General features: G+C 44.6%; 1 protein-coding gene across 1 annotated transcript in view; it reads left to right on the forward strand.

The window, feature by feature from the left end:
* Window positions 1–27,641, forward strand: part of LOC123999673 (cAMP-dependent protein kinase type I-beta regulatory subunit-like) — a 432,723-nt gene that overhangs the window by 19,530 nt on the left and 385,552 nt on the right. The window contains 1 exon segment of the mRNA XM_046305653.1: window positions 19,980–20,150. Coding sequence (XP_046161609.1) covers window positions 19,980–20,150 — 171 coding nt within the window.

Genomic DNA, 27,641 nt, shown 5'->3' on the forward strand with positions numbered 1-27,641 from the left:
ACTCTTCACTGTTCTGAACCTGTCTCTCTCTCTCACTCCCCTGAAATATTAGACTCTTCACTGTTCTGAACCTGTCTCTCTCTCTCTCTCTCTCTCTCTCTCTCTCTCTCTCTCTCTCTCTCTCTCTCTCTCTCTCTCTCTCTCTCTCTCTTTCTCTCTCTCTCTCTCTCTCTCTCTCTCTCTCTCTCTCTCTCTCTCTCTCTCTCTCTCTCTCTCTCTCTCTCTCTCACTCCCCTGAAATATTAGACTCTTCACTGTTCTGAACCTGTCTCTCACTCTCACTCCCCTGAAATATTAGACTATTCACTGTTCTGAACCTGTCTCTCTCTCTCACTCCCCTGAAATATTAGACTATTCACTGTTCTGAACCTGTCTCTCTTCACTCTTATCATAAAAACATCAGAAGGAATGGAGGTGGAGGGCCTTCATAGACTCTTGATTGACAGTTTGTCAGCTGGGACTCAGGTAAAGTGGACCAGTCCATTGAGGGTTTAGAGGAGAATGTACCATTAAACTGAATTACCCTCTCAACCCCCTCCCCCAAGTCTATGACCTGAGAGGATCACCTCTGAGTGGGGATCGAGCACCTGAGTGCTGCCCCAAGGTGCTGTGTGTGTGTGTGTGTGTGTGTGTGTGTGTGTGTGTGTGTGTGTGTGTGTGTGTGTGTGTGTGTGTGTGTGTGTGTGTGTGCGTGCGTGCAGTGCTGTTGTGCCTGTGGGCTGTGTGTCTGTATTGTATAAGACAGCGTGCTGTGCGTGCGTGCGTGCGTGCGTGCGTGCGTATGTGTGCGCTTATGTTCCTATTTGTTGAGCTACAGAACATGCACATGTACAAGTGTAGGATCTTAATTTGATCACTCTTTTGTTTCTGAGAATTTTCCTACGAAGCAGGAAATGAAAACTTTCAGTGTATTCAAGGTTTAAAAAATATTCCAAAGTTTGTTAGTTCCACTTTTAAAATATCATACTTGTTTTACCCTAATGAAAAATGTATCAACCCCTATAATGTTTTTCTTTAATTATAATCCACTTAATAATTCACATTCCCTTTTGCTGCAGGATCATTTTTCTACTCTAGCAAACTGGCTCAAATTAAGATCCTACATCTGTATAGTATTTGTCTGGGAGAGGACAGTGAGGGAACAATCCTTGTGATGTGTCATGGTTATTGTCTTAGCTGAGCGCCATGACCATCCTTTTTCGAGGGTAGGGGTCAGGCAGGGACAGTCCTTTAGAGGGTAGGGGTCAGGCAGGGACAGTCATTTAGGGGGTAGGGGTCAGGCAGGAACAGTCCTTTAGGGGTCAGGCAGAGACAGTCCTTTAGAGGGTAGGGATCAGGCAGGGGCAGTCCTTTAGAGGGTAGGGGTCAGACATGGACAGTCCTTTAGAGGGTAGGGGTCAGGCAGGGACCTGCCTGTGTGTGTGTGTGTGTGTGTGTGTGTGTGTGTGTGTGTGTGTGTGTGTGTGTGTGTGTGTGTGTGTGTGTGTGTGTGTGTGTGTGTGTGTGTGTGTGTGTGTGTGTGTGTGTGTGTGTGTGTGTGTGTGTGTGTGTGTGTGTGTGTGTGTGTGTGTGTGAGTGACTTGGGGCAAAACTATCAGTCCCTGAAATCAGCAATCATGTTGTGCTCTGTTGGGTGCTCTGTTAGCATGCTAGTTCTCTGTGGGTGCTCTGTTAGCATGCTAGTTCTCTGTGGGTGCTTTGTTAGCATGCTATCTCAGTGGGTGCTCTGTTAGCATGCTAGTTCTCTGTGGGTGCTCTGTTAGCATACTACCTCTCTGCTGGGTGCTCTCCTAGCATACTAGCGCTCTGTTGGGTGCTCTGTTAGCATGCTAGCTCTCTGTTGGGTGCTCTGTTAGCATACTAGCTCTCTGTTGGGTGCTCTCCTAGCATACTACCTCTGCTGGGTGCTCTCCTAGCATACTAGCTGTCTGTTGGGTGCTCTGTTAACATACTAGCTGTCTGTTGGGTGCTCTGTTAGCATGCTAGTTCTCTGTGGGTGCCCTGTTAGCATATTACCTCTCTGCTGGGTGCTCTCCTAGCATACTACCTCTGCTGGGTGCTCTCCTAGCATACTAGCTGTCTGTTGGGTGCTCTGTTAACATACTAGCTGTCTGTTGGGTACTCTGTTAGCATGCTAGTTCTCTGTTGGGTGCTCTGTTAGCATGCTTGCTCTGTGTGTGTGTGTGTGTGTGTGTGTGTGTGTGTGTGTGTGTGTGTGTGTGTGTGTGTGTGTGTGTGTGTGTGTGTGTGTGTGTGTGTGTGTGTGTGTGTGTGTGTGTGTGTGTGTGTGTGTGTGTCTGTGTCTGTGTCTGTGTGTGTGTGTGTAAATGCCCAGGCATGCGTGCACACTCCCTAGTGTGTGTGTTTCAGGCTGTGGTTGAGCACCTACTCTCTGAACATCACCCCAATGACAGGTCCTATCAACACCCACACCCCTCACCAACCCTAACACACTCCCCAGCCCCCCACATCAGAGCCCACTGGACAGGCAGTTACAAGACAGACACTAACACAACACAATGCTAGTTGACAACAGGCGCCATTGGGGCTCTGTAATGGTGTGTAAGTGATGAGCAGAGTTCAGCCGGCTGTCTCCTGGTTGGGCCATGCATCGCTGGCTGTGTTTAGTGACAAATACTGCTTTGGTTTCCTCGCACTCTCTTGGGGCTGGACATCACGGCATGGTAGTCTGTAAGTGTGTTTAAATACCAGACACAGCACAGTGCGCTGCATGGTGTCTGTAAGTGTGTGTTTGACACTAGGCGTCCATTGTGGCTCTGTAAGTGTGTTTAATAGTTAGACACAGCACAGTGCTAGCTGACACTGCTGGCGTCCATTGTGGCTCTGTAAGTGTGTTTAATAGTTACCGGACACAACACAGTGCTAGCTGACACTAGGCGTCCATTGTGGCTCTGTAAGTGTGTTTAATAGTTACCGGACACAACACAGTGCTAGCTGACACATTAGGCGTCCATTGTGGCTCTGTAAGTGTGTTTAATAGTTACCGGACACAACACAGTGTTAGCTGACACTAGGCGTCCATTGTGGCTCTGTAAGTGTGTTTAATAGTTACCAGACACAACACAGTGTTAGCTGACACATTGTGGCTCTGTAAGTGTGTTTAATAGTTACCAGACACAACACAGTGTTAGCTAACACATTGTGGCTCTGTAAGTGTGTTTAATAGTTACCAGACACAACACAGTGTTAGCTGACACATTGTGGCTCTGTAAGTGTGTTTAATAGTTACCAGACACAACACAGTGTTAGCTGACACATTGTGGCTCTGTAATGGCATGGCCGTCCATTTTCCAATGTTACAAAGCAGGGTGAAAAGCTGAACAGGTGAAAGCAATTGTAGACCATACAAAGTATTATGTCTTATTGGCTTGCCTGTTTGGCTTTTCATACTGCTTTGTAACATTGGAAAATGGATGGCCATGCCATTACAGTGAACAATCGTGAAATGTTTGTTTTGCTCTGTTGGTATGTTTTGAAGTGAACAGGTAGGCCATCTCATTGGTTGGATGGTTTCTAAGGTGAGAAGCTAATTGGGCAGACAGATCTGACATAAACATGACATATGTCCATGGGGTTTTCTCGTTTGGGTAAAAGTCTGTCTTCCATCCCATATCCTCCGTCCTCTCTCCTCCGTGACCCAGAAACTGATATGTGGTCAATTCACTAGTAGTCCGAACGGAGGAGTGTCCTGAAAGGCTGAAAACATCATTTATTTTGGGATCCGCCCCTGGAAAGGGCATTTATTTTGGGATCCGCCCCTGGAAAGGGCATTTATTTTGGTATTCGCCCCTGGAAACGTCATTTATTTTGGGATCCGCCCCTGGAAATGTCATTTATTTTGGGATCCGCCCCTGGAAATGTCATTTATTTTGGGATCCGCCCCTGGAAATGTCATTTATTTTGGGATCCGCCCCTGGAAACGTCATTTATTTTGGGATCCGCCCCTGGAAACGTCATTTATTTTGGGATCCGCCCCTGGAAACGTCATTTATTTTGGGAACCGCCCCTGTAAATGTCATTTATTTTGGGATCCGCCCCTGGAAATGTCATTTATTTTGGGATCCGCCCCTGTAAATGTCATTTATTTGGGGATCCGCCTCTGGAAACCTTATTTGCCTGATGTTGCGCGAGTTGAGAAGGACCGTCTCATTTCAAGCAAGTGCCTTTCCTTCCATGGTCACTCTCCTTCATTTCCTTTCACCTTTTTCAAAAGGAGGACGGAGGAGAGCAAATCTAATTGATAAAAGGCCAATGCCTTCAGGTTCCTCAACATCCTGTTTGCCCTAAAGCAACAGAATTAATAACACATTCTAAAAAATTACACCACAGTCTGATTGGCAGCCTTTTAAATATACATAGAAATACAATATTCAACCAGAATCAATAATCATCAGAATATCAATGAGGACTGTTGTGTGATGTATGAATGTCCACCTTTTGTTGATGTATTCCACTGTGTGTGTGTGTGTGTGTGTGTGTGTGTGTGTGTGTGTGTGTGTGTGTGTGTGTGTGTGTGTGTGTGTGTGTGTGTGTGTGTGTGTGTGTGTGTGTGTGTGTGTGTGTGTGTGTGTGTGTGTGTGTGTGTGTGTGTGTGTGTGTGTGTGTGTAGTGGCAGTCCTGTACCCGTGTCCTGTATCTCCTCTTCTCCTGTCCTTTCACTCTCTCTGTCTCTCTCTCTTTCTCTCTCGCTGTCTCTCTCTCTTTCACTCTCTCTGTCTCTCTCTCTTTCTCTCTCGCTGTCTCTCTCTTTCTCTCTCGCTGTCTCTCTCTCTTTCACTCTCTCTGTCTCTCTCTCTTTCTCTCTCGCTGTCTCTCTCTCTTTCTCTCTCGCTGTCTCTCTTTCTCTCTCGCTGTCTCTCTTTCTCTCTCGCTGTCTCTCTCTCTTTCTCTCTCTCTGGCAGGCAGCCGGTGATAATGACGCAGAGAGAAAAAAAGAAGGGAGAGAGGAAGAAGGGGGAGAGAATGGAGGGAGAGAGAGAGGGCAGATGCTGTATGGAACAGATGAGGACTAGACCTAGATGGTAGAATATAGCCTAACTAGCCTGACTGATGAAAAACAGAAGAGCAGGTATGTAGAGAGAGATGGAATGAGGGGAACGAGGGCAAAATAAAGAGGCATGGTTTCACTCACACAGCGCCCTGTGTGGCTATGCGACGTCATCAACACCCTGCGTCACTGAGTTTGTCATTGGACTCTGTGTGTGTCTGGGGCACAGGGCTAGTCAGGGTAACACAGTCACACACACAATGGGCATGTTTCAAACCAGACTTGACTCTCTGGCCTCCAGGGAAAGACATGTGAGAGGGTCAGAGAGACGAGACACTGCATGGTACGGTATAGAACTGGGTTTTGTTTGACACAGAATGGATGGATTTGTTCCTATGGGAATACATCACTGCTGCATAGACAGTGGCTAGTGTTGTTGTGATGAATGACGTTGTGTGGATGTACGTGTGTGCTGCTGGCTTCCTGCTTCAGCCCTCAACCAGAGGGTCGGGATGCTACTGCGCTCTGTTGTCATGGTGATGCGGGAAATGAGAAAACCGGGATTATGTGAATTTGTGCGCAGGCAGAAACGAAGAGAGAGAGAGGGAGGAGAGCGAGAGAGTGAGTGAGAGAGAGAAATGAGAGAGAGAGTGAGGAGAGAGAGAGAGAGAGAGAGAGAGAGAGAGAGAGAGAGAGAGAGAGAGAGAGAGAGAGAGAGAGAGAGAGAGAGAGAGAGAGAGAGAGAGAGAGAGAGAGAGAGAGAGAGAGTGAGGAGAGAGAGAGTGAGGAGAGAGAGAGAGAGGGAGGGAGGAAAGAGTGACAGGGAGGAGAGAGAGAGGGAGGAGAGGGAGGGAGGAGAGAGAGAGAGGGAGGAGAGTGAGAGGAGAGAGAGAGGGAGGAGAGAGAGAGAGGGAGAGGGAGAAACAGGAGTACAGGAAGGACCGATGCTGAGGGAAGCTTCTTGCTGTGTTTTCATCAGGGTTATTATCACTGGTTCTTGAACAAGACGTCTGCTGCTGCTTTTGGGATACTGCGACCACACACACTCGCACACACACACATACACACTCTCTCTCTTATACATACACGCTTTCTCTCGCTCTCTCGCGCTTGCTCACACACATACACACACACGCTTGCTCTCGAACACACACACACACTCTGGCCTTGTCAGCATGGCCATGGACCGTGATGTCAACAGTGATGGTGGCGCGTGTGTGATGGTACAGTAGCTTTAGGACTGTGTTGACACACACATGACGAGCAGTACTTCCCAGGGGCCCAGCTGAGGGACACTACACAGGCCTGGCCAGGGGCCCTCCACGGCATGGTAAATACTCTGGGTTTACGTTTGAACCCCTACCACCGCCAACTATCTCTGCTAGCATGGATAACACTGTAGCAAGGAAAGAATGCTGAATAGTTTGACTACAGCGAGTGACTTTGTGTAGATGAGTTGAGTTGCTTTGAGAAGAGAGGTCTGTGTATTAGTGTCTGTATGACGTGAAGGCTGCAGGGGATGGATTGTGATTTGGGGAGACTTAGCTAATAGCTAGTTCTTTGTGTACATGTTCTTCACTGTAAGCATTGGTATTTGATGGAGATGTCTGTGTGGATAGAGATGACAGGACTGGCGTTTTGTAGCGGTGTGTGAGGCTAGAAGGCGTGACTAATTGTTAGAGATATCGTGATACTGAATTGATTATACTGCTGCCGCTGTGTGTGTGCTGCTGAAGTTGTTCCCTCGCTCTCTGTCCCCCGCTGGCTTTGTTCCCTGAGGGAGTGACTCTGCCTAATACAGTCAGGGTGTGTGTGTGTGTGTGTGTGTGTGTGTGTGTGTGGGAGGGGGTTCCAGTGTGTGCATGCTCAAGGTTGTATTTGTATACAGCGGCTATACACAATAGAGGTCGACCGATTATGATTTTTCAACGCCGATGCCGATTATTGGAGGACCAAAAAAAGCCAATACTGATTAATCGGACAATTTTTATATATATATTTGTAATAATGACAATTACAACAATACTGAATGAACACTTATTTGATCTTAATATAATACATCAATAAAATCAATTTAGTCTTAAATAAATAATGAAACCTGTTCAATTTGGTTTAAATAATGCAAAAACAAAGTTTTGGAGAAGAAAGTAAAAGTGCAATATGTGCCATGTAAAACAGCTCATGTTTAAGTTCCTGGCACAGAATATGAGAAAGCTGGTGGTTATTTTTAACACGAGTCTTCAATATTCCCAGATAAGAAGTTTTAGGTTGTAGTTATTTTAGGACTATTTCCCTCTATACCATTTGTGTTTCATATACCTTTGACTATTGGATGTTCTTATAGGCACTTTAGTATTTCCAGCCTAATCTCGGGAGTTGATAGGCTTGAAGTCATAAACAGCTGCTGGCAAAAGGCACGGAAGTGCTGTTTGAATGAATGCTTGCGAGCCTGCTGCTGCTTACCACCTCAAATCATAGACTTAATTATAATATAATTAACACATAGAAATACGAGCCTTAGTTTCCGGATTTGACCTATCATTTCGAAAACAAAACGTTTATTCTTTCTGTGAAATACGGGACCGTTCCGTATTTTATCCAACGGATGGCATCCATCAGTCTAAATATTGCTGTTACATTGCACAACCTTCAACGTAATGTCATAATTATGTACAATTCTGGCAAATTAATTACGGTCTTTGTTATGAAGAAGTGGCCTTCACACAGTTTGCAACGAGCCAGGCGGCCCAAACTGCTGCATAAACCCTGACTCTGCTTGCACTGAACGCAAGATTCAATTCATGTTAGCAGGCATTATTAACCAAATATGTAGGTTTAAAAATATATACTTGTGTATTGATCTTTAAGAAAGACATTGATGTTTATGGTTCGGTAACATTGGTGCAACGACAGTGCTTATTTCGTTTGTCGAAGTAGGCTGTGATTCGATGATAAATTAACAGGCACCGCATCGATTATATGCAACGCAGGACAAGCTAGTTAAACTAGTAATATCATCAACCATGTGTAGTTAACTAGTGACTATGTTAAGATTGATTGTTTTTCATAAGATCAGTTTAATGCTAGGTAGCACCTTACCATGGCTTCTTGCTGCAGTCACATAACAGGTAGTCAGCCTGCCACGCAGTCTCCTCGTTGAGTGCAATGTAATCGGCCATAATCGGTGTCCAAAAATGACGGTCGCCGATTGTTATGAAAGCTTGAAATCGGTAAATAGCGAGCAACTTACCTTGGCTCCTCCTAGAAATCACAACTTTTATAGACAAATGCTTATTGGCTGCCATTACAGTACATGATTTATTCTTAACATGGGTCATTTATCATGCCCTAATGATTAAGGGAAACCAAGGGAATATTGTTATGTATAGAACAAAGGGAAACCAAGGGAATATTGTTATGTATAGAACAAAGGGAAACCAAGGGAATATTGTTATGTATAGAACAAAGGGAAACCAATGGAATATTGTTATGTATAGAACAAAGGGAAACCAAGGGAATATTGTTATGTATAGAACAAAGGGAAACCAAGGGAATATTGTTATGTATAGAACAAAGGGAAACCAAGGGAATATTGTTATGTATAGAACAGGAAGATAAATTGCCGTGCTCAGTTCAATGTTTTGGGTGCCGGCTTCAAAAGACACATTTTATTTATTTATTTCACCTTTATTTAACCAGGTAGGCAAGTTGAGAACAAGTTCTCATTTACAATTGTGACCTGGCCAAGATAAAGCAAAGCAGTTTGACAGATACAACGACACAGAGTTACACATGGAGTAAAACAAACATACAGCCAATAATACAGTATAAACAAGTCTATATACAATGTGAGCAAATTAGGTGAGAAGGGAGGTAAAGGCCAAAAAGGCCATGGTGGCAAAGTAAATACAATATAGCAAGTAAAACACTGGAATGGTAGTTTTGCAATGGAAGAATGTGCAAAGTAGTAATAAAAATAATGGGGTGCAAAGGAGCAAAATAAATAAATAAATTAAATACAGTTGGGAAAGAGGTAGTTGTTTGGGCTAAATTATAGGTGGGCTATGTGGAATATACTGGAAGAAAGTACAAAAAACTCACAGAACACACACAGAACACACACAGAGCACACACAGAACACACACAGAGCACACACAGAGCACACACAGAACACACACAGAACACAAACAGAACACACACAGAGCACACACAGAACACACACAGAACACACACAGAACACACACAGAGCACACACAGAACACACACAGAACACACACAGAACACACACAGAACACACACAGAACACACACAGAGCACACACAGAGCACACACAGAACACACACAGAACACACACAGAGCACACACAGAACACACACAGAACACACACAGAACACACACAGAGCACACACAGAACACACGCAGCATATAAAATGTTCTAATGTGGTGCTGTGAATAGTTTATGTTTATGCTAGTGATGTCTTCTGTCAGTACACCTGTGAATTTACTCCTTTCACAATGACAAAGGGGACGGAACACAAACAACGGGGCCACAATGACACCCAGATCCCCCTGAATCACATCTGCAGAGCTCTAGTGTGCTGCTGAAATGCCTGTCCTTGAGATATCTCCCGTGAAATCTGTCGTTAGGGAAGGTGTCTGGAGTGGACTGTGATGAGGCTGCATTTTCCATCACCTTGCTCCATCTGTGTGTGTGTGTGTGTGTGTGTGTGTGTGTGTGTGTGTGTGTGTGTGTGTGTGTGTGTGTGTGTGTGTGTGTGTGTGTGTGTGTGTGTGTGTGTGTGTGTGTGTGTGTGTGTGTGTGTGTGTGTGTGTGTGTGTGTGATTTCTCTGTTCCTGGAGAGCAGCAGACTGCACCTTCATGCCCCAGCAATCTATCTGGTGGTACAGTGGAGACAAGAGGACAACGACTAGTAAACAGATGTGTCCTGGTGATACAGTGGAGACAAGAGGACAACCGACTAGTAAACAGATGTGTCCTGGTGATACAGTGGAGACAAGAGGACAACCGACTAGTAAACAGATGTGTCCTGGTGATACAGTGGAGACAAGAGGACAACTGACTAGTAAACAGATGTGTCCTGGTGGTACAGTGGAGACAAGAGGACAACCGACTAGTAAACAGATGTGTCCTGGTGATACAGTGGAGACAAGAGGACAACGACTAGTAAACAGATGTGTCCTGGTGATACAGTGGAGACAAGAGGACAACTGACTAGTAAACAGATGTGTCCTGGTGGTACAGTGGAGACAAGAGGACAACGACTAGTAAACAGATGTGTCCTGGTGATACAGTGGAGACAAGAGGACAACTGACTAGTAAACAGATGTGTCCTGGTGATACAGTGGAGACAAGAGGACAACCGACTAGTAAACAGATGTGTCCTGGTGATACAGTGGAGACAAGAGGACAACCGACTAGTAAACAGATGTGTCCTGGTGGTACAGTGGAGACAAGAGGACAACCGACTAGTAAACAGATGTGTCCTGGTGATACAGTGGAGACAAGAGGACAACCTGACTAGTAAACAGATGTGTCCTGGTGATACAGTGGAGACAAGAGGACAACCGACTAGTAAACAGATGTGTCCTGGTGATACAGTGGAGACAAGAGGACAACCGACTAGTAAACAGATGTGTCCTGGTGATACAGTGGAGACAAGAGGACAACCGACTAGTAAACAGATGTGTCCTGGTGATACAGTGGAGACAAGAGGACAACCGACTAGTAAACAGATGTGTCCTGGTGATACAGTGGAGACAAGAGGACAACCGACTAGTAAACAGATGTGTCCTGGTGATACAGTGGAGACAAGAGGACAACCGACTAGTAAACAGATGTGTCCTGGTGATACAGTGGAGACAAGAGGACAACCGACTAGTAAACAGACCTGGTGATACAGTGGAGACAAGAGGACAACCGACTAGTAAACAGACCTGGTGATACAGTGGAGACAAGAGGACAACCGACTAGTAAACAGACCTGGTGATACAGTGGAGACAAGAGGACAACCGACTAGTAAACAGATGTGTCCTGGTGATACAGTGGAGACAAGAGGACAGCCGACTAGTAAACAGATACACAAACCTATATTGAAATAGATTAATCATGAAAAACTAACTATTAAAAAGGTGTAAACAGTGTGTTGTGTGGTTCATAGGTGCTGTTGGAACACACACCTCGTGAAGTGTGTTCACTCATATCCACAGCCAAGCGTAAATAAAAACACACATAATTACAATGACGCAGATGTAATTACTAGCCCGGACACACACACACACACACACACACACACACACACACACACACACACACACACACACACACACACACACACACACACACACACACACACACACACACACACACACACACACACACACACACACACACACACACACACACACACACACACACACACACACAATGCAGTGTCTACACATTCATAGTCACAGACTTAAAACCAACACAAACATATTTTGACACAGACATTACTTTTCTACTTCAGCCCCACACACCCTCCACCAGACAGACAGACAGACAGGCAGATAGTCTGTTTCATCTTTAGCGTGCCTAATTGAGCTTTGGTGCATGTTAATTCAGCAGTAAAACAACAGCTAGAGGTTACCAACCTGCTCCTCTTCTCTTAGATGTCTTCTTGTCTTTTTCTGCCTCCGTTAGCGTTTCCAGAGGGGGCTCCCTGTGTGTGTAGTACCCTGTCAGTTAGCTGTCCTTTTCTGCCTCCGTTAGCGTTTCCAGAGGGGGCTCCCTGTGTGTGTAGTACCCTGTCAGTTAGCTGTCCTTTTCTGCCTCCGTTAGCGTTTCCAGAGGGGGCTCCCTGTGTGTGTAGTACCCTGTCAGTTAGCTGTCCTTTTCTTCAAATCAAATCAAATGTATTTATATAGCCCTTCGTACATCAGCTGATATCTCAAAGTGCTGTACAGAAACCCAGCCTAAAACCCCAAACAGCAAGCAATGCAGGTGTAGAAGCACGGTGGCTAGGAAAAACTCCCTAGAAAGGCCAAAACCTAGGAAGAAACCTAGAGAGGAACCAGGCTATGTGGGGTGGCCAGTCCTCTTCTGGCTGTGCCGGGTGGAGATTATAACAGAACATGGCCAAGATGTTCAAATGTTCATAAATGACCAGCATGGTCGTATAATAATAAGGCAGAACAGTTGAAACTGGAGCAGCAGCACGGTCAGATGGACTGGGGACAGCAAGGAGTCATCATGTCAGGTAGTCCTGGGGCATGGTCCTAGGGCTCAGGTCCTCCGAGAGAGAGAAAGAAAGAGAGAATTAGAGAGAGCATATGTGGGGTGGCCAGTCCTCTTCTGGCTGTGCCGGGTGGAGATTATAACAGAACATGGCCAAGATGTTCAAATGTTCATAAATGACCAGCATGTTCTTCCCCTGCACATACAAGATGAATCCTGTCATACACTCTCCTCCTATGTTTGAGCACAGCTAGCTAACAGCTATTAGTCTGTTTCACTTCAGTCTTTAATTATTAAATATATATATATATATTTTTTTTGCATTTTCCAATTAAGAACATTCAAAACAAAACTGAAAAGATATTAGACAACGATAGGACAAAGTGACAGTAACAGACGAACGTAACAAAAATTAATTATAATTATAGTTATATAAACAAACATACAATAATAAAAAATACAAAAATTATTTTAAAAATTATTTTTTTTAAATAATAAAAAATAACGAGACATTGGATCACCTGCCGTAGGCTACATAATATACATTACGTGTGAAACATTATGTGAGGATTATATATAGATTCAATCAATGAGATGTGGGGGGAGATTCTCCATATAGTTAATAAAAGGTTGCCAAATTCTGTAAAATGTCTTTAACTTATTCCTCAAGCAGTAAGTGATTTTCTCCAAAGGGATAGAACTATTAACTTCCGAAAGCCACATTGCAACTGGCAGGGAGGAATCCAATTTCCATTTCAAGGCAATACATTTCTTGGCAATCGCTAGCAATATTTCTGTTAGCTTTATAGTATGGCTTTGCCTAAGATTGGTGTTAGTAAAGTTACCCTGTAGACAGACCTCCGGGTCTAAAGGGAATGCAACCCCGTGAATTTAGGATATGTTATCGCATACCCCCTGCCAGAAACCGTGTAGTTTTGAACAATGCCAAGTGGAATGGAGGAATGTTCCTTCATCTGAGCCACATCTAAAACATAGGGAGGAGATATCTGGGTTGAACCTGTGCAGTCTAGATGGGGTGATATAGAGCTGATGGAGGAAATTAAACTGGATCAGTCTGTATCTGGAGTTCAATGTTGATGTAACCCCATCCCTGCATAGGTCACTCCATAGATCCTCATCAAGATCAATACCCAGATCTCTCTCCCATCTAAGTCGGGGTTTATCTAGCCCAGGCAGTGTTAGTCCTGACATAAGAGCATTGTAAACACGGGAAATGGTCTTGAACAGTGGTTGGTCTGCGTGGCAGAGTTGTAAGTCGCTCTGGATAAGAGCGTCTGCTAAATGACTTAAATGTAAATGTAAATGTTCAATAGGTGACATCTTAGGTAGGTTCCATTGTCCCTTGAGAGTCACCCTAATAAAGTTTCGTAGTTGTAGGTAGCTAAAGAAGTCCCTGTTAGGCAAGTGGTATTTCTGTTTCAGCTGATCAAAAGACATAAGAACTCCCTCCTCGTAACAATGTTCCAGAAGAGTGATCCCCTTATCAGACCATGGTCTAAAGTTACTATTCTGGAAAAACATAGGGATCAATCTATTGTTCCATAAAGGGGTTTTAGGGGAAAGGAATCCCCCTCGTCCGAAAAGCTCATGCAGTTTGCACCATGCCAGGACAGAATGTATGATTAAAGGGTTGTCTGTGATGGTTTTTATAGATTTTCTGTCCCATTTGTAAAACAAATCTGCCCCAGTGTCATCATTTACCTCAAGCTTTTCAATGTTCAACCATGAGGGAGAGGGACCATTGTCAAACCTCTGAGCCAGAAACCTAGACTGTGCCCAGTAGTACATTCTAAAATTGGGGAGGTTTAAGCCCCATTGACTGTAATCAAGGGTCAGTTTATCCAGGCCAACCCTAGGGGTTTTGCCGTGCCAGATAAACCGTCTGGTCAGCTTGTCGAGAGAGGAAAAAATGCTGCGGGAACAGGGATAGGGAGAGATTGAAACAGATATAGAAACCTGGGCAGGACATTCATTTTAATTACATTGATTCTACCCAGTAGAGTGAGAGGTAAGTCCATCCATTTACAAAGGTCAACCTCCACCTTTTGCAACAAACTGGCCAGATTGAGTTTATAGAGGTTGTTCAGATTACCATCCACCATTAAATCCAAATATGTGAAGCCCATAGGCGACCATCTAAAAGGAAACTTGTGCTTGATGGTATGATGGTCAAAGACAGACAACGGTAAGATTTTGCTTTTATCAAGATTGACCTTATATCCAGAGAAAGAACTATAACATTGTAGTAGGATCTGCAAGTGAGAGAGGGAGTGTTCTGGGTTTGTTAGGAATAAGATAAGGTCGTCCGCAAAGAGTGATAATTTATGGGTATGGGGGCCCACCTCAAAGCCATGTATGTCAGGGCACGTTCTAATAGCCTCAGCCAACGGTTTGATGGCGAGGGCAAAGAGGTGGGGGCTAATTGGGCAACCTTGTCTGTTCCCCCTATAAAGAGGGAAAGAGGAGGAAGTAATCCCATTGGTAGCAATCCTAGCTTTAGGAGATTTGTAGAGTGATTTTATTAAATTTACAAACACGGTACCTAAACCGAACTTTTCCAAGACGCGAAAGAGGGATGGCCATTCAACCCTATCAAAGGCCTTTTCAGCGTCGAGGGAGACTGCGACACCAGGTATTTTGTTTTTGTTAGCAAGGTGAATTATATCAAAGAACCTTCTGAGATTATTGGAGGACAATCTATTAACTATGAAGCCAGTCTGATCTGGGTTGACCAACAGGGGAAGACATGACTCCAGTCTCTTAGATAGCATCTTGGTGACCAGTTTACAATCTGTGTTAAGGAGAGAGATTGGTCTATAGGAGGCGCACTTTAGTGGGTTTTTCCCTTTCTTGTGGATTACAGTAATCACTGCTTGAGAGAAGGACTCTGGAAAGCAGTTGTCTTCTCTGGCTTTTTTAAGTACCTCCATAAGGTAGGGGACCAACAGCTCCCTAAATTCTTTATAGAACTCTGGAGGGAAGCCATCCTCCCCAGGAGATTAATTAGAAGGTAAGGATTTAATGGCCTCCAACAATTCAGGGACTGAGAAGTGTTCACTCAGGCGCTCGCTGTCTTCCCCTGACAGGCATGGGAGGTTGAGAGAGGAGAGAAAGGAGTCTATCTCTGATAGATCATCGCTTGATTGGGAAGTGTAGAGGTCTTCATAGTATTTCTTAAAAGTATTATTAATTTCAGTAGGGTCGAAAGATATCTCTTTAGTGAGAGTTTCTATGGCATTAATTGTCCTCTTACTTTCCTCTGCTTTCAGTTGCCATGCCAATACTTTGTGAGCTTTCTCTCCAAGCTCATAATAATGCTGTTTTGATTTAGTGATGGCCCTCTCAGCTTGATATGTGTTCAGAATATTATATTTATGTTTTTTATTTACCAAAAGCCTGTATAGATCTTTAGTCGGGCCTCTTTGGTAGGTTTTCTCTAGCTCGGAGATTTCAGATTCAAGAGCACTCAGTTCCGCACCGTGTTTTTTCTTCAGCCCTTTAGTATAGGAAATAATCTGTCCCCTCAGGTAGGCCTTCAATGTGTCCCAAAGAATGAAGCTGTCAGGAAAAGAGGGTTTGTTTGTCAAAGTAAAAATATTGATCTGCTCTTTGATGAATGCACAAAATTCAGGTTGCTTTAGAAGTGTAGAATTTAGTCTCCATCTATATGCTCCATTTACCTTGGTAGGAATGGAGATTGATAATACCAGAGGAGAATGGTCACTAAGCAATCTGGGGAGATACTCGACATCTAACACTCTATGAAACAGCTGTGTCGAAAGTAAAAAAGTTATCTATGCGTGTGTGTGTCTTGTGTGGGTGTGAATAAAAAGAGTAGTCCCTATCCTGTGGGTGCAACTGTCTCCAGATGTCTAGTAAATTGAGATCTTTCATGAATGACATGGTGAGCTTGCCGGCTTTGGTAAGAAGTGAGGGTTTATCAGAAGACCTATCAAGAACTGTATCTAAGCAAACATTTAAATCTCCTTCAACCAGTAGCCATCCTGGTGGTAGACTCTTTTCCTTTTAATTGGGCTGTTAAGACCTTTTATGTTGAATGTGACATATTTTAGTGAATTAAGCATAGGTTGGGTTTCAAATATGTAACTGAATAGAATAAATCTAGAATACATCTGAATAAATCTATCATATGCAGATAATTAGGAAATGTTTCAACTTTGGTTTGAGCACAAAATTTACCTGTGTGTCTCTTTAGGAGGGAAACAATAAACATAGAAAAAAGGAAGAAAAAAATCATAAAAATCCCACCCACCCCGATTGTCAGACTAGAACAACAGTCCCAACAATCAAACATGAATACACTTGTAGAGATACGTTGCTGCTCGCTTTCCATCTTGCTCTTACTAGCTAAACCTTGGCGTAAACTAAAACCTGCGAGCTCTCTAAATTGAAAACAAACGTTGTGAATAGATATTTATGGCTGAATATTTACTGCCCACGGTAAGGGCTGCTTGAGTCTCTTTACGAAATATTAACATAAATGAGGGGAAAGCAGTGGGCCTAAACCCACTTATTGCTTCGCCCAGTAGATATGGACTAAACCAAAATATACTCTCCTGTAAATGTAATAGAACTCACCCCGGGAAGATACGGTTAGTTGAAAATGTACAAATCAATTAAAGTGACCGGGAGATACCAGCAGTTCAATCCGGATAAGAGAAAACAAACAAACTGCATTTTATCCCCCAGAGAGACCGTCCTGGCTCAGACTCAGATGTTGCTCAGTTCTTTGAGAAAAGTGTGCACTTCTCCCGGTGTGTTGAAGAGATGGCTTCGGCCTTTGTACTGAACTTTCATCCGCGCAGGGTGGATGAGGTAGCCGGTGATGTTCTTCTCCTTCAGTGCTTTGGCGGCAGGTCTGAACTGCTTGCGGCGTCTGGCGAGGACCGCGCTCATATCCGGGAAAAGGCTGACCCTCTTCCCATCGATGGCGATGTCCCCTTTGGCTCTTGCGAGTTGCAGTATCTTTTCTCTGTCTTGGAAACGGAGGAACCTGATCAGGACGGCTCGTGGGGGCTCATCTGGCCGGGGTTTCGGCGCTGATATTCTGTGGGCGCGTTCGATTTCCAGCGGCTTGGTGAAGTTGGTTATGCCTAGGACCTCCGGGATCCATTGAGTGAAGAAACGGACCGGGTCACGGTCCTCGCTGTCCTCTTTCAATCCCACCACACGGATATTACTACGTCTACTCTGGTTCTCCATCTGATCTACTTTGTTTTTGAGGAGGTAGGCATTGTTCTTTTGCAGTTGTGTCAAGACCTGGTCATGTCTAGCGATGGTATCTTCAACTGTGCTAATGCGCAGCTCTGCCTCAGTCGTTCTCAAAAGGAGATCATTCATGGAGGATTTCAGGTCGTCAATGGAAGAATGGAGTTCAGCCGATTTCTTATCGATTTTCAGAGAAAGACCTCTGTTACCATCCTGAATTTCCCGGAGGAGAGTAGCCAGCATGTCGGCAGGCTCGCAAGAGGCTGCTGAGAGCAACAGTCTGGAACTGTCGTCTGAGTTATGAGGGCTAATGCTAATCTTGCTAGCTGTAGGGTATCGTTATCTTGGGAATCAACTACGTTTTGGTCGTCCTTCTTGCCACTCGGTCGGAGGTCCATGGCTCTTTGGGAAGGTAAGTACTTGACAATTTATTAGCCGATGTTAGAATATTGTTTCAACGTTGTTATTTAGGTCAAAATAGAATAACTTTGAAGAGCTCGGTTTGTCAACGTCCGCTCAGCTCCGCGGCATCATGTGTCTCCTTCACTTCAGTCTTTGAGAAAATGTGGAAACTTCTTTGCAGAAGTGGTTTTCTATTCTGTTAGCTGGTTTGTTATTGTCAGACTGGAAGTTTTGGGAACAGTGAGGTCCAACTAAAATATGATGATAGTTTCTCTCTAATGTTAGACTGGGTTGTCTACACTATTGCATCCTAACTGGCTTTTCCTGGTGGTTTACTTGTATTGTTGACATGCACATTTTTAAAATTTATTTTATTTTATTTCACCATTATTTAACCAGGTAGGCTAGTTAAGAACAAGTCCTCATTTGCAACTGTGACCTGGCCAAGATAAAGCAAAGCAGTTCGACACATACAACAACACAGAGTTACACATGGAATAAACAAAACATAGTCAATAATACAGTAGAACAAAAAGTCTATATACAGTGAGTGCAAATGAGGTAAGATAAGGGAGTTGAGGCAATAAATAGGCCATGGTGGCGAAGTAATTACAATATAGAAATTAAACACTGGAATGGTAGATGTGTAGAAGATGAATGTGCAAGTAGAGATCCTGGGGTGCAATGTAGCAAGATAAATAAATAAATACATACTGTATGGGGATGAGGTAGGTAGATGGGCTGTTTACAGATGGGCTATGTACAGGTGCAGTGATCTGTGAGCTGCTCTGACAGCTGGCGCTGAAAGCTAGTGAGGGAGTTAGAGTCTCCAGAGATTTTTGCAGATTCGTTCCAGTCATTGGCAGCAGAGAACTGGAAGGATAGACGACCAAAGTAGGAATTGGCTTTGGGGGTGACCAGTGAGATATACCTGCTTGGAGTGTGTGCTACGAGTGGGTGCTGCTATGGTGACCAGTGAGCTGAGATAAGGCGGGGTTTTACCCAGCAGAGACTTGTAGATGACCTGGAGCCAGTGGGTTTGGCGACGAGTATGAAATGAGGGCCAGCCAACGAGAGCGTACAGGTCGCAGGGGTGGGTAGTATATATGGGGCTTTGGTGACAAAACGGATGGCACTGTGATAGACTGCATCCAATATGTTGAGTAGAGTGTTGGAGGCTATTTTATAAATGACATCACCGAAGTCGAGGATCGGTAGGATGGTCAGTTTTACTAGGGTATGTTTGGCAGCATGAGTGAAGGATGCTTTGTTGCGATACAGGAAGCTGATTCTAGATGTATGCTTAATGCGAGTCTGGAAGGAGAGTTTACAGTATAACCAGATACCCAGGTATTTGTAGTAGTCCACATATTCTAAGTCAGAGCCCTCCAGAGTGGTGATGCTGGACGGGCGAGCCGGTGCGGGCAGTGATCGGTTGAATAGCATGCATTTAGTTTTACTTGCGTTTAAGAGCAATTGGAGGCCATGGAAGGAGAGTTGTATGGCATTGAAGCTCGTCTGGAGGTTAGTTAACACAGTGTCCAAAGAAGGGCAAGAAGTATACAGAATGGTGTCGTCTGCGTCGAGGTGGATCAGAGAATCACCAGCAGCAAGAGCGACATCATTGATGTATACAGAGAAGACAGTCGGCCCGAGGATTGAACCCTGTGGCACCCCCATAGAGACTGCCAGAGGTCTGGACAACAGGCCCTCCGATTTGACACATTGAACTCTATCTGAGAAGTAGTTGGTAAACCAGGCGAGGCAGTCATTTGAGAAACCAAGGCTGTCGAGTCTGGAATTGGGATTGGACTAATGAACAAAATACTAAAAGATTTTAAATGTAATGTTTTGAGTAAGCTATTATATTATTATTATTATTATTAAACTATCCCTTTCACTTTTGTCTGGACTGAAACTTTTATTCTTAATCTCCCACCCTCTCCCGCTCTCTCCCTCTCTCTCCCGCTCTCTCCCTCTCTCTCCCGCTCTCTCCCTCTCTCTCTCCCTCTCTCTCTCCCTCTCTCTCTCCCCCTCTCTCCCCCTCTCTCTCCCTCCCTCTCCCTCTCTCTCTCCCCCCTACAGGAAGAGTCCCAGCAGATCCTGGCCCGCCAGAAGTCCAACTCTCAGTCGGACAGCCATGATGACGAGGTGTCCCCCCCGCTGCCCAACCCAGTGGTCAAGGCCCGCCGCCGCCGGGGAGGGGTCAGTGCTGAAGTCTACACTGAAGAGGACGCCGTCAGCTACGTCCGCAAGGTCAGAGATAAACACTTCAACCAACTCACACAGGAACATTCAGTAACCATAGTAACAGTTTGGCTGGGAATGGCCAGGAACCTCCCCATACCATATTGTCACGGTACTTAGGTGCAGATACGATATGTATTGCGATTCTCACGATTCTACATGTATAGCGATTTAATGTTCAATTTAATATTCCTCAGTATATGAGGAATTCCATATATGAGTTATTCCATTCTAGCCATTACCATGAGCCCAACCTCCTATAGCTCCTCCCACCTGCCTCCACTGACATCTGCTGCAGAGAGACAGAGAGAGACAGAGAGAGAGACAGAGAGAGAGACAGAGAGAGAGACAGAGAGAGACAGAGAGAGACAGAGAGAGAGACAGAGAGAGAGACAGAGAGAGACAGAGAGAGACAGAGAGAGACAGAGAGAGACACAGAGAGAGACACAGAGAGAGACAGAGAGAGACAGAGAGAGACAGAGAGAGAGCCAGAGAGAGAGACAGAGAGAGACAGAGAGAGAGACAGAGAGAGACAGACAGAGAGACAGAGAGAGACAGAGAGAGAGAGAGAGGGACAGAGAGAGACAGAGAGACAGACAGAGAGACAGAGAGACAGAGAGAGACAGAGAGAGCGACAGAGAGAGTTTTGATCAGTCATGGAAATAAAAGTGCTGAAAACATGTTTATTATTTCAAAAGAAGATGAAGAACGAGTTATCGGAAGGAAAATACCCTTTGGTTCAGGTACAGCCGACTAGCACTAGCAAATGCTACTTAGCAAAACATTTTTAATATATATACTTTTTTTGTGATCAAAGTATCGATATAATATCATCCCCCCAAAATATTGCGATATGTCTGACCACAGAGACTGAACACATAGACAGACCATATGCTGACCACAGAGACTGAACACATAGACAGACCATATGCTGACCACAGAGACTGAACACATAGACAGACCATATGCTGACCACAGAGACTGAACACATAGACAGACCATATGAACACATGACCACAGAGACTGAACACATAGACAGACCATATGCTGACCACAGAGACTGAACACATAGACAGACCATATGCTGACCACAGAGACTGAACACATAGACAGTCCATATGCTGACCACAGAGACTGAACACATAGAGACCACTGACCACAGAGACTGAACACATAGACAGACCATATGCTGACCACAGAGACTGAACACATAGACAGACCATATGCTGACCACAGAGACTGAACACATAGACAGACCATATGCTGACCACAGAGACTGAACACATAGACAGACCATATGCTGACACAGACAGATGCTGAACACATAGACAGACCATATGCTGACCACAGAGACTGAACACATAGACAGACCATATGCTGACCACAGAGACTGAACACATAGACAGACCATATGCTGACCACAGAGACTGAACACATAGACAGACCATATGCTGACCACAGAGACTGAACACATAGACAGTCCATATGCTGACCACAGAGACTGAACACATAGACAGTCCATATGCTGACCACAGAGACTGAACACATAGACAGACCACATGCTGACCACAGATACTGAACACATAGACAGACCATATGCTGACCACAGAGACTGAACACATAGACATTACATTTACATTTAAGTCATTTAGCAGACGCTCTTATCCAGAGCGACTTACAGACAGACCATATGCTGACCACAGAGACTGAACACATAGACAGACCATATGCTAACCACAGAGACTGAACACATAGACAGACCATATGCTGACCACAGAGACTGAACACATAGACAGACCATATGCTGACCACAGAGACTGAACACATAGACAGACCATATGCTGACCACAGAGACTGAACACATAGACAGACCATATGCTGATCACAGAGACTGAACACATAGACTGACCATATGCTGACCACAGAGACTGAACACATAGACAGACCATATGCTGACCACAGAGACTGAACACATAGACAGACCATATGCTGACCACAGAGACTGAACACATAGAACACATAGACAGACCATATGCTGACCACAGAGTCAGAACTTCGCTCTACCGTTGTAGCATAACTAGCTAACAACCTGGTCAGTTTGCCAGTGTCTTTATCCAAACATGTTGGGACACAGACATAAAGGTAAAGGGAAGGCTTCTTCAGGAGATCAATAATCAGAGTGATGAAGGACAGGTCTCTGGCATGTCGTCAACAATGTTCTTAAAGAGAGACTATACGATGTTCCATGCAATTACATTTAGATTTGAGTCATTTAGCTGTAATCTCAAAAGGAAAATAGTGCTTTTACATAATGCAGAAAATTACTTTGTAATTTTAATGACATATATTTGTATAAAATGTTCAGCTTTTTATGGGTACTGACATAACGGCCTGAACCCCGTCACCTCGCTGTAATCGGCAGGTCACTGGAGTGTGGCTTATGTGTGTGTCTCCACCCCTCTGCCCCTGCCATTCTTAGCAGCAGGTATCTATCAGTCTTAGCAGCAGGTATCTATCACTCTTAGCATCAGGCATCTGCCAGTCTTAGCAGCAGGTATCTGTCAGTCTTAGCAGCAGGTATCTATCACTCTTAGCATCAGGCATCTGCCAGTCTTAGCAGCAGGTATCTGTCAGTCTTAGCAGCAGGTATCTGCCAGTCTTAGCAGCGGGTATCTGTCAGCCTTAGCAGCAGGTATCTATCAGTCTTAGCAGCAGGTATCTGTCAGCCTTAGCAGCAGGTATCTATCAGTCTTAGCACCAGGTATCTTCTTAGTAGCAGGTATCTGTCATTCTTAGCCGCAGGTATCTGTCATTCTTAGCAGCGGGTATCTTCTTAGTAGCAGTTATCTGTCAGCCTTAGCAGCAGGTATCTATCAGTCTTAGCACTAGGTATCTTCTTAGTAGCAGTTATCTGTCATTCTTAGCCGCAGGTATCTGTCATTCTTAGCAGCGGGTATCTGTCAACCTTAGCAGCAGGTATCTATCAGTCTTAGCAGCAGGTATCTGTCAGCCTTAGCAGCAGGTATCTATCAGTCTTAACACCAGGTATCTTCTTAGTAGCAGGTATCTGTCATTCTTAGCCGCAGGTATCTGTCATTCTTAGCAGCGGGTATCTGTCAACCTTAGCAGCAGGTATCTATCAGTCTTAGCAGCAGGTATCTGTCAGCCTTAGCAGCAGGTATCTATCAGTCTTAGCACTAGGTATCTTCTTAGTAGCAGTTATCTGTCATTCTTAGCCGCAGGTATCTGTCATTCTTAGCAGCGGGTATCTGTCAACCTTAGCAGCAGGCATCTACCAGTCTTAGCATCAGGCATCTGCCAGTCTTAGCAGCAGGTATGCATCAGTCTTAGCAGCAGGTATATATCAGTCTTAGCAGTAGTTATCTGTCAGTCTTAGCAGCAGGTATCTGTCAGTCTTAGCAGCAGGTATCTATCAGTCTTATCAGCAGGTATATGTCAGTCTTAGCATCAGGCATCTACCAGTCTTAGCATCAGGCATCTGCTAGTCTTAGCAGCAGGTATCTGTCAGTCTTAGCAGCAGGTATCTGTCAGTCTTAGCAGCAGGTATATGTCAGTCTTAGCAGCAGGTATCTATCAGTCTTAGCAGCAGGTAACTGTCAGTCTTAGCAGCAGGTATCTGTCAGTCTTAGCAGCAGGTAACTGTCAGTCTTAGCAGCAGGTATCTGTCAGTCTTAGCAGCAGGTATATACCATTCTTAGCAGCATGTATCTATCATTCTTAGCAGCAGGTATCTCCAGTCTTAGCAGCAGGTATTCATCAGTCTTAGCAGCAGGTATATATCAGTCTTAGCAGTAGTTATCTGTCAGTCTTAGCAGCAGGTATCTGTCAGTCTTAGCAGCAGGTATCTATCAGTCTTATCAGCAGGTATCTGTCAGTCTTAGCAGCAGGTATCTATCAGTCTTAGCAGCAGGTATCTATCAGTCTTAGCAGCAGGTATCTATCAGTCTTAGCAGCAGGTATCTATCAGTCTTAGCAGCAGGTATCTATCAGTCTTATCAGCAGGTATATGTCAGTCTTAGCATCAGGCATCTACCAGTCTTAGCAGCAGGTATCTATCAGTCTTAGCAGCAGGTATCTATCAGTCTTAGCAGCAGGTATCTATCAGTCTTAGCAGCAGGTATCTATCAGTCTTAGCAGCAGGTATCTATCAGTCTTAGCAGCAGGTATCTGCCAGGCTCCAATCATGGATGAAAAACCAATAAACTAGCAAATATTTAGGTCAGTGATTCACGCTATTTCAGGGACACACACACACACACACACACACACACACACACACACACACACACACACACACACACACACACACACACACACACACACACACACACACACACACACACACACACACACACACACACACACACACACACACACAAATCTGTCATTTCGAGGTTGTCCTTAAAATTCCCATCAGACGATAACGAACATGCCTTTGTTTAGCTTGAGCTACAAGCGTGACGGACAAGTGTCACACATAATTCCGAGTTATAGAAGCAGATTTGAATGAAATGAGCGGTTTAACAAATTGATTGAAGGCTGGGTCCTTCAGTAAACAGCTGTTGCCTTTCCCAGCAGTAATGACATGTAGCTAGCAGACCTGGGTTAAAAAACTATGTAAAATCATTTCAAATACTATATCTATGCTTGATTGAGCTTGCCTGTTGCCATGAATCCAATAGAAGTCTAAACATGACAAACCCCACCCACCTGACATAGGCTAAACAAACGCTCAAAGCATTTGAAAGATATCAAATAGTATTTAAACCCAGGTCTGGTATGTAGACAGTACTAGATGACATGGTTCCAGACTGATAACAACACAGGCTCTACATACGTCAATGGACTGAAATAACCCTCAGTCAGAGGCTAAATTGGTTTAATATCTTAGTTCATTTTTCATTCACATTTCCCAGACGAGCAACTAAGCATATTAAATGAATCCCTCTCTCATGTGTTCACATGGCTCAGCGTGTGTGTGTGTGTGTGTATATGTGTGTGTGTGTTTTCTCGTCTGTCTTTATGTTTGTGTGTTTGTGTCTGGGCTTGGCACTGTGGGAACTTGGTTTTGGCTGAGTGGCGTCAGGAGGATCTCTGTGTAATCTGGGTCTCAGCACACAGGCTTTGCCCTCTCATCTCCCAGCTCTCTGCCATCCTCTTCCTCTTCCTCTCCCTTCAACAGACTAGATACCGTTTCTACCCTTCCTCTCCCTTCAACAGACTAGATACCGTTTCTACCCTTCCTCTCCCTCTCCCTTCAACAGACTAGATACCGTTTCTACCCTTCCTCTCCCTCTCCCTTCAACAGACTAGATACCGTTTCTACCCTTCCTTCCTCTCCCTTCAACAGACTAGATACCGTTTCTACCCTTCCTCTCCCTTCAACAGACTAGATACCGTTTCTACCCTTCCTCTCCCTTCAACAGACTAGATACCGTTTCTACCCTTCCTCTCCGTTCAACAGACTAGATACCGTTTCTACCCTTCCTCTCCCTTCAACAGACTAGATACCGTTTCTACCCTTCCTCTCCCTCTCCCTTCAACAGACTACATACCGTTTCTACCCTTCCACTCCCTTCAACAGACTAGATACCGTTTCTACCCTTCCTCTCCCACTCCCTTCAACAGACTAGATACCGTTTCTACCCTTCCTCTCCCTCTCCCTTCAACAGACTAGATACCGTTTCTACCCTTCCTCTCCCTCTCCCTTCAACAGACTAGATACCGTTTCTACCCTTCCTCTTCCTCTCCCTTCAACAGACTAGATACCGTTTCTACCCTTCCTCTCCCTTCAACAGACTAGATACCTACCCTTCCTCTCCCTTCAACAGACTAGATACCGTTTCTACCCTTCCTCTCCCTCCCTTCAACAGACTAGATACCGTTTCCACCCTTCCTCTCCCTTCAACAGACTAGATACCGTTTCCACCCTTCCTCTCCTTCAACAGACTAGATACCGTTTCTACCCTTCCTCTCCTTCAACAGACTAGATACCGTTTCCACCCTTCCTCTCCCTTCAACAGACTAGATACCGTTTCTACCCTTCCTCTCCCTCTCCCTTCAACAGACTAGATACCGTTTCCACCCTTCCTCTCCCTTCAACAGACTAGATACCGTTTCCACCCTTCCTCTCCCTTCAACAGACTAGATACCGTTTCCACCCTTCCTCTCCCTTCAACAGACTAGATACCGTTTCCACCCTTCCTCTCCCTTCAACAGACTAGATACCACCCTTTCTCCCTTCAACCCTTCCTCTCCCATTTGTAGACTAACAGGCTAGACTTCAGACACTCTCTGTCTATCTACTTTCAGCCTTTAAGAGGTTTGACCCTTTCTCTGTTCCCATCCGCTGCCATTTGTAAAGAGGCTAGACAGTAGACAGTTAACCCTCTCTGTGTCTATACCCTCCCAGCTTTAAAGTGGCTAGTAGGCCCTGTCTGTAAGCACTATCCCCCCAACTCTCACTACTTCCTGCCCTAAAGACTCTAATAACCCTCCCTCTACACCTCTATCCATAAAGACTCTAGTAACCCCTCTCTCTACACCTCTATCCATAAAGACTCTAGTAACCCTCTCTCTACACCTCTATCCATAAAGACTCTAGTAACCCTCTCTCTACACCTCTATCCATAAAGCCTCTAGTAACCCTCCCTCTACACCACTATTCATAAAGACTCTAGTAACCCCTCTCTCTACACCTCTATCCATAAAGACTCTAGTAACCCTCCCTCTACACCTCTATCCATAAAGACTCTAGTAACCCCTCTCTCTACACCTCTATCCATAAAGACTCTAGTAACCCCTCTCTCTACACCTCTATCCATAAAGACTCTAGTAACCCCTCTCTCTACACCTCTATCCATAAAGACTCTAGTAACCCTCTCTCTACACCTCTATCTATAAAGACTCTAGTAACCCCTCTCTACCCCTCTATCCATGAAGACTCTAATAACATTCTCTACACCTCTACCCATAAAGACTCTCGTAAACCCTCTCTCTACACCTCTACCCATAAAGACTCTAGTAACCCCTCTCTACACCTCTATCCATAAAGACTCTAGTACCTACTCTTTCTCCACCTCTATCCATAAAGATTCTAGTAACCCTCTCTCTACCCTCTATCCATAAAGACTCTAGTACCCCCTCTCTACCCCTCTATCCATAAAGACTCTAGTAACCCCTCTCTACCCCTCTATCCATAAAGACTCTAGTAACCCCTCTCTCTACACCTCTATCCATAAAGACTATAGTAACCCCTCTCTCTACACCTCTACCCATAAAGACTCTAATACCCCTCTCTCTACACCTCTATCTATAAAGACTCTGGTAACCCCTCTCTCTACACCTCTATCCATAAAGACTATAGTAACCCCTCTCTCTACACCTCTATCCATAAAGACTAGTAACCCTCTCTTTACACCTCTACCCATAAAGACTCTAATACCCCTCTCTCTACACCTCTATCCATAAAGACTCTAG

This window comes from Oncorhynchus gorbuscha, linkage group LG16 (genome assembly GCF_021184085.1).
Source record: "Oncorhynchus gorbuscha isolate QuinsamMale2020 ecotype Even-year linkage group LG16, OgorEven_v1.0, whole genome shotgun sequence".
NCBI classification, from domain to species: Eukaryota; Metazoa; Chordata; class Actinopteri; order Salmoniformes; family Salmonidae; genus Oncorhynchus; species Oncorhynchus gorbuscha.